The sequence below is a fragment of the Phalaenopsis equestris genome, unplaced genomic scaffold (assembly GCF_001263595.1).
Source record: "Phalaenopsis equestris unplaced genomic scaffold, ASM126359v1 Scaffold000264, whole genome shotgun sequence".
Classification (NCBI taxonomy): domain Eukaryota; kingdom Viridiplantae; phylum Streptophyta; class Magnoliopsida; order Asparagales; family Orchidaceae; genus Phalaenopsis; species Phalaenopsis equestris.
Window position 1 is genome coordinate 410,775 of NW_018164706.1, and position 8,769 is coordinate 419,543.

Below are 8,769 nucleotides of genomic sequence, written 5' to 3' on the forward strand. Positions count from 1 at the left end.
TATATATATATATATGTATATATAGACGCACACACAGAGTGACCTTGTTTCTTATGCTTGTTTCTTTTCTTTTTCTAAAGCATTTACTTTGGAAAGAATCTTGCTGTAGTATTATTATTGCATGATTTATTGTTTTCTAAATAGGCGGAATATTTAGTGGCCGTGCTCTCATGCTGCTTTTAAAAAAGCTTCTCTCAACACCTTTCCGAAAACCTCTTTCAACGCAGCCAACCCCACCACCTTGCTGCTCATATACTTTGCATTGCCAAATTTTATTTGCTTCAGTTCTAATGCAACCATTTCTTTTGACAGATTTTCATGGGCACAAAAGCGCCGAAATTCTTCATTCCTTCCAGGTACTGCTGAGATTATGCTCATAATTTTAATATTGTTGGAAATGTAATATAAGTTGGACTTCCAATAAAAATTTATTGTTCTGCTAGAATAGGCATAATTTGCACGTATTCTATTTGTTACATGAGTCGGCTTGTATGATATCATCTCCAAACATACGCACCTGTTTAAAGTGATAATTCATCTTAAAAATAACTTAGACTGCAAGCTGACATAACCTTACAACACTTTGGCAACATTGTTTAGATCAAAATTCCTCGGGATAATAATCTCATGTAGGAAACCAAGAATATGCATGAGACATGCTATTGGATTTAGTAGTTTCCTTTTGTACTAGTTTCGTTTTCCATATGTTTTGAAACTCATGAAATTAGGTCATGATTATTCTTCTATTTTATTTTATTTCCATGGGCTCTGAAAATTTTGACCACTCTCTAGACTCTATTATTTGTGTTTGTGTTGTGAGAGTTTTGAGGGTAAAATTTTTAAAAGACAGATTGAATAGTAGATAAGACACTACCCAGAGATTTAACTCTCATTTTGTGAGGATTTTTTGATTTGGGGTTCGAGGTTTCTTATATATGCAAACTCTTATGATTAATTACCCCTTCCAATAATGAGAGAGCACTTTCAATTAAGGTTAGTCATTTAACACTGAATAACCAACATATATAGAATTAAACATATATTTTTTATTGTAAAATCTATCATTTGTGGTTTAAAGCGGATGGTGGGGGAAATGATGACGAACTAGACCAAGATCACATGGTTTTGTCGTTCTGGGTCATCCTGGTACCTGATTTATTTAGTCAGAGAAGGTAGTCGACCCAACCTAACTGAAGCATCTTTATTTGTAGATCTAGGGTGAATGTCTAAGGGGACAACTTTAAGTCAACTTTAGCTGACATAAGACGTTATGACAATCAATTGTATCATTATGATTTATATCTCAAAAGGTAGAAATCTGTTGGGGAACATACGGGATGCGATTGTGATTGTAATATAATAGTGCAATTTGGCGGCAACCATTAGGTTAGAAGGTTTTGGTCGTAACCACGACTTTGTGGTATCATTTTACAACTAAACATGTAGATAGAGGACTTGGTAAGTGTGAATATAAGTGTGAATATGATGGTGTGAAACTATTTTGAGTGTGAATATAACAATATATTCGATGTGACATTCCCTCTTTGTGAGCTGAAGTCAATCAATAGTTTATCACCCTCGACAAAAATATTATGGAGAGCGGATTCAAATTTGCTTTTAAGTTTCTTAAGTGATTGATTTTACTTAAATATTTTGATTAGTTATTTTAAAAATTTTGATTTTAAAAATTGATCTCTCAAGCTGAGATTCACAACTAACACGACCATCATTGATGATTTGATTGCTTGATTTGAACCCTGTTAACTTTACATCTTACTTTAATTAATTCTTGTTGATAATTACCCAATTAGCTTTGCCACCTGTATTTGTGCTTAATGTGTTTGTTACAACATTTACTTATCCTGGGTGATAATGTTTCTCCAAATCATAATCATTAATTAGCTCAAGTCATTTCTTTTGTCTTAAATTCAGCTCATTCTGTGTGAAAATATACTTCAAGCTTTGGTAATTGCTGATCAGTGAACACTTCTCTGACTCAATATCTTGAAAGCAAATACAATTGTTGCTAGCTTTAGATCATGTGTTGAATAATTCTTCAATTGTCTAGAGGCATAAGAAATACTTTCTCGTGTTGTATAAGCACACATCCAAGTCCTCTTAAAGATGCAAAACTGTAAATTTGAAAGCCTTTTGTCCTGGAGGGATCATTAATACTGCATCAAGCACATCTTCAACTTCTGAAATGCTTCATCACAACAATTCTTCTACTTAAATATTACAACCTTTTGTGTCAATCTGAACAAAGACATCACAATCTGAGAGAACTCAATAAATCCCGTGTAATAGCCAGTCATATTCAAGAAGAATATGAACTTATATAATAGTGGTTGGTCTGGGCCAATCAAGTATCGCTTTAACCTTATATTGATCCGTTAGGATACTTTCATTGCTGATCACATACCCCAAAAATGCTATGCTACTCAATTAGAGTTAACACTTTGATAACTTGACATATAACTGGTTCTTCTTCAGTGTTTGCAGAATTATGCGAGGATGATCTGCATGATGAGCTTCATTAGTGAAATGGATCAGAATGTCATTGATAAAGACAATTACAAATCTATTTGGCAATCGATTGAAAATTTTGTTCATAAGATCCATAAAGACGGTGGGAGCATTTGATAACCCAAAAGACATCACACCAAACTCATGATGCTCATATTTGATATTGAAAGCTACCTTTGCTATGTCATTTTCATTAATTCTTAGCTAGTGATAATCCGATCACAACTTAATCTTTAAAAATATAAAAGCCCCTTCTATTTGATTAAAAAGATCATTAAACTTTAGCAATGAATATTTATTCTTGAGTATGAACTTATTTAATTCTCAATAAGCAATTCATAATCATAAACTCCCATCTTTCTTCTTAATAAAAAGCACTGGAGCTCCCCAAGAGGAAGTGTTCAGTTTGATAAATTTCTTCTCCAGTAAGTCATGCAATTAGTTCTTTAGTTTTTGTAGCTTTTTAATTATCATTTTGTAAGGTGCATTTACCAGTGATTTTGCACTTAATATTAAATCAATAGAGAAATCTCTCTTTTCTTAGAGATAAACTTGACAATTCATCCAAGAAAACTTCTGGGCACACTTTTACTATTAGTATATCTTCCTATTTCTTTGATTCTTTTGTAATATAACTAACATGAGTTAGGAAATCTTGATACGGTTTTGCTAATAGTTTGAAAACATTTAAGATGGATATCATCATAGATCATACTCTTCTATCTCCCCCAAATTTGAATTCTTCTTCTTTAGGTTTATTAAATTTGACTTTCTTTTTAGAGCAATCTATAGTTGCATTGTGGTTAGATAGCCAATGTACACCTATAACTTTAAAATTGATTAGTGGTAACATTATCAAATTTGATGTCAAGCTTCTACCAAAGATAGTCAAATTTACACAACTTATATCAGGCATTAAGCGAGAGCTATTTGACAAAATGACTGACAAGGAATCAAACTTCCCAAATAGTCCATTCCTTTAGATCTCACAAATTCTTCAGAAACAAACAAATATGATGCTTCAGTATCAAATAAAGTTCTTATCGATTTATTGTGAATAAATATCAAACTTATAATAAAAAGAATATAAATGTTTATAAATAAATACAAATTAGGTAGATTTATTGAAATAAAAAAAAGATTTGCAATGACGTCAGGTAAATCCTTTGCTTCCTATTGAGTCAGTGCATGAACTCGAGATTGCATTCCTTATAGTTCTTCTCCGAGCTAGAGTTGATCTTGATGACTCAGTCAATATTTGTCTACCAAAACTTCTCTGAGGAGGTGAAACGCTAGCCCTGATTTCTACAAAAGGCCTCTAACTCAAAGTAGGGCAAAATCTCGTCAAAAAACAAATTGTGGTACCCGTCAAATATTCTCCTCTATGTGCCTTCCCACACTTGGCACATTTCATAACACCGCTACTGCTGTCAGTGCCGCCACCACTACTAGTGGATCTTGGCTTCATCAGGCTGGACATGCCTAGACTAGACAGCCTGAGTGACGTATCCATATCTTGTCTTTTCATCTCCCCTCATCATCATATAAACTCTGTGCCTTTGAGTGGTCTGCAAATCAATCTTTATCCTTCTCTCTCTCCCATCAAAATCGAATAATTCTTAATGTCTAAAAGAATTAAAGGATGTTTGATCACATCTTTCAATCTAATTAAGAAACTATGACACTTTTCTTTGGTATTGGAGATTAATTAATGTGCATACCCGGACAACATCACGAACTCAACCTCATACTGCATAATAGAGTGATCACCTTGCACCAAACTAATAAATTGGTCATGCACCTATCTCCTGGTTGAGAGAGGAACAAACCAATCACAAAGTCCTCATAATATTCTTTCACTGAATCTAGTTGTTGCTTCGCCTCCAAACTTTTCCTATATCTTTCTTTGCTACCAACTCTCTGGTTCTCCCTTACAAGCAAATGTGGCCAATTACACTTTCCTCTTCTTTGGATAAGATAAACCGTTAATGATTTTCTCGATCCATAACAACCAAATCTCAGCCTCAACTTGTTCTATTGCTCCTGAAAATACGGGCGGTTCATATCTTTGAATAGCTTCAAATACTCATCTATCTGTGTTGTTCCACTAGCAATGAATTGGGTCTAAGAACACTGAATCAGTCGTGTCATTATGACCATCATCTAAGTGAATGCCACTATAGGAACATTATGCACCATGAGATGACATATCAGTATGGTCATCTATCATGAAAATGGGATGGGAAACTGGTTCTTGCCTTGTTGCGTTAGGATAGTTGGTAGGTCGAATATGAAGGAGTTATCTCTTTAGGTACTATTTTGAAGGTTTGGATGTTTGAAACCAAGGGTATTATCATTGAAGGGGACAACAGATTGGTTATCTGATCATTCCAAGAGAGCATGGAGGCGAAGGTTTGACAGCAATGCATTGGGAATGGACCCGACATTGCCTTTCTTACCAATGTTAAGTAAGTTTTTTTATTTTTTATTTTTTTTACACAAGGATTGTAACAAAACGGCCCATTTTTGTGCTCGGCTCGCTTTGGATAGGTTATTTATTTAGGATGATCAAACCTGTAACACCGACTTTTTGAGTGTGGTAGAGGCCAATGCCAACCACACTTCACATTTTATGTAGTTTGTATAGCTCTATTTTGTACTTTTTATTTTTATTTTAATGCAAAATGCACCTTTAACGAATGGGAGAGAACATTAAGTGTTTGTGGCTTCATATTCTACTGATTAGTAGCTCTTGCCTCTCTAGTGTTCCCATATATATCCTTCTGATCAATATCAATTATCTTGAGATACCAAAATGTTATAATTGTTATCACACATATTAGAATTACTATTTATTTTTTTAAATAATAATTAATAATTTTCCTAATTGTTTTTTTATGATCATTTTTCTACTAGCCCTATACTTGAGTTGGGCTCTGATATCAATCTTATCACAACCCGACTCGAGAGCTTGAAATTATCAAGATGAAGATTGCGAGTCAGATAGAGAAAAAACTATTTAATAGTTTTATTTTATAAATAAAATGACCAAAAACACATAAGAATCTTTTTTTTTTTCATAAAACATTAATTTATAATAGTTCATACATATATTAAAATTTTATAATTGACAGAAAATAAAAACTAAAATATAGTACCTATTAGTCGGAGTTTCTAAGCGTTTTGTATACATATTTTCTAGAATCTATCTATCATAAAGTTAATTTTCCTGTAAAATATTAGCAATTGAAGGTGTCAGTTAAATGACTCAGTTTATAACATGTTTTTGAATTACAATAATTCTCATTTAACAAAAATACATTTGGCAATAAAAAGACTGTAATAAAAACAAACAGGATATAAAATTTTTTTATTTACTTTCATTTTTTTAGTTACAATTTGTTTTTGAGAGCCATCATCTATCTATATATTTTAAAGAAATATATCTTTTAAGTATTCCAAACCCACCAAAACGGTAAGCATACTATTTCATTTTTCATTATATTACAATTTCTAATTTTTATTTTCATTTCGTGCACGGGTACATCGTTGCTCTAGCTAGTACCATCTGGGTGTGATTTCATCTACATGCATAATTCATATTTTACTTTTTCCTTGCATTTAGGATTTAAAAATATATGAACTATTGCATTTAAAAAAAAAATGTTCGCTATAGTAAAAAAATGTGCAATTGATATCATAAATAAGTAGAACGCTATCTTTTTCTCAAGTCAACTCATACATTTGATGCACATATAAGAATAATTTTTTTTTTCTGTTGTTAGACATGTATGTAGAATTATTATTTAACTATATTCATTTGAAATTGTCATTGTTGGTCCCAAGCTCGAATGTAAAAAGTGGAGGGTTGCATTAAGTAGTCGACAGCCGATTTAATTAAATCAAATAATGAAATTCTTGCCTTACGGGCCTTTTGATCATTGTGTTAGTGTTAGGGCGTCTCCTGGAAGCGACGCGTTCTATAGCTTGAATACAGTGAAAAGTGTGCAAGGACCGCTACACCGACGTCCGGGTGTAGTGTCAAATAAGCAAGAGTTCCCACATTACGAGCGAATGCGAGTAAAGAAGTTAGTCCATGAAACTAATGAAACTAATATTAGGATAAGATCATGAAATATAGGTACTTTCAATGATAAATTAATGGAATTACCATAGAAAAATTAATGAAATCAGTTAATATTATGATTTATAGGAAAATTAATATCTTATATATTCAATAAACTAAATGAGTTGGAGAAAAAACTAAAGAGATTGATAATTTAGGTTTTAAGCTCTGGTATTCTGGTAAGAGTCGCACTAGAAATGGTGTAGGTGTAATTATATATAAGAGTTTGAAAGATAATGTTGTAAAAATTAATAGAGTTGGTGTTATAATTATAGCCCTTAAGATTATCATTGATACTAAGATTTTTAATATTATAAGTGTTTATGCTCCTCAAGTAGGTTTAGATATAGGGTCTAAAGATAAATTTTGGAATGACTTAGAAGACTTAATACAAATGATACATTTTGAAGAAATAATTTTTATTGGAAAAGATTTAAATGGATATGCGGTAAAGTGGTATAAAATTTTAGAAATATTCATTGTGGTTAACATTTTGGAGTGATTGATGAAGAGTTATTATATTAAATTTTGCTTTAGTATATGATTTAATTATTGTTAATATTTTATTTAAAAAAAGAGATGAGTATGTTATTACTTATAAGAATGAATCTAATAAAATATAAATTAATTATTTTTTTATAAGAACAAGATATCGTCGAGATTGTAAAGATTGTAAGGTCATGCCAAGTGAGAATTTTTCAAAGTGAGGATTTAAGTACCCAAAATCGTTTATTAGTTCTAGATTTTAAGATGAAGAGTTAAAAAATAAAGAATAATATGACTCATTATCGTAGAATTAGATGAACTTAAAAACACAAATAAAATTATTTTTATGAGTAAAATTCAATATTTCAAAATTTGAGATATTTATGAAGAAGCAAATGTTATGTGGGATAAAGTAACAAACACTATATTAAACATGTAGCAAAAGATGTTCTTGGAGAATCAAAGGGAAAAATATTTACAAATAAAAATAGTTGGTGGTGGAATAATAATGTGCAAGAAAAGATAAAATATAAGAAGTTATGTTATAAAAATTGGTTTAAATGTAAAAGCTTAGAGAACTGGGAAAATTATCGAATGGTCTGAAAGGGAGTCTAAAAGAATAATCTGTGATGCTAAAAATTCCGCTTTTAATGATCTTTATATTAGATTAGATACTAAGGAGGGTGAAAAACATATGTATAAACTAGCCAAACAAAGAGAAAAGAAAAGTAAAAATTTAACTCAAGTTAAGTGTATTAAAGATGAAAATTAAAAAAATATTTTTCTTAGAAAAAGATGTTCAACATAGGTGGGTGAGTTACTTTGATAAACTTTTTAATGAAGTTTCTGAAAATACGATCGACCTTAGTGATCTGAATATTGTGAATAATAATAAAACGTTTCATTTTTACCGTTGCATTAGTAAAAAAGAAGTTGATGAGACTTTAAAGAAAACCAAGGGTGGAAAGTCTGTAGGACCCGATGATATCCTAGTTGAAGTGTGGAAATATTTATGGGATTTGGGAGTTTCTTAAGAGATTTGGGAGTTTCTTGGCTTACTAAACTCTTTAATATTATTTTAAAAACTAAAAAGATGCCTGAGGAGTGGAGGAAGAGTATTTTGATCCCCATTTTTAACAATAAAGGGGATGCACAAGAGTATTCAAATTATAGAGGAATTAAGTTGATGTGTCATACTTTAAAGTTTTGGGGAGGGTAATTGAACATATGTTAAGACACATTACAAAGATTTCTCTTAATCAATTTGGATTTATGCCTGGCAGGTCTACTATGGAAGCTATACATTTATTGAGAGGTTTGATGGAGAAGTTCAGAGATAATAAGGAGAATCTACATTTGATTTTTATTGATTTAGAAAAAGCTTACGATAAGGTTCCAAGAGATATCCTTTGGAGAGTTCTCGAGAAGAAATGTGTTGATATGACTTATATTCAAGTCATTAAAGATATGTATACTAGAGCTGTTACTTGTGTTCAAACTGAAGGAGGATTGACAAAATATTTTCCTATTTCTGTTGGTTTACATCAGGGATCGACTTTAAGCCCATATCTTTTTGCTTTAGTTATGAATGGTCTTACTGGACATCTACCTTGGTGTATGCTTTTTGCTGA

General features: G+C 31.5%; 1 protein-coding gene across 1 annotated transcript in view; it reads left to right on the forward strand.

The window, feature by feature from the left end:
* Positions 1-8,769, forward strand: part of LOC110024648 (protein ZINC INDUCED FACILITATOR-LIKE 1-like) — a 68,221-nt gene that overhangs the window by 56,423 nt on the left and 3,029 nt on the right. The window contains exon 16 of the mRNA XM_020724735.1: positions 313-356. Within this exon, the coding sequence (XP_020580394.1) occupies positions 313-356 (44 nt within the window). The remainder of the gene's footprint in view (positions 1-312; positions 357-8,769) is intronic.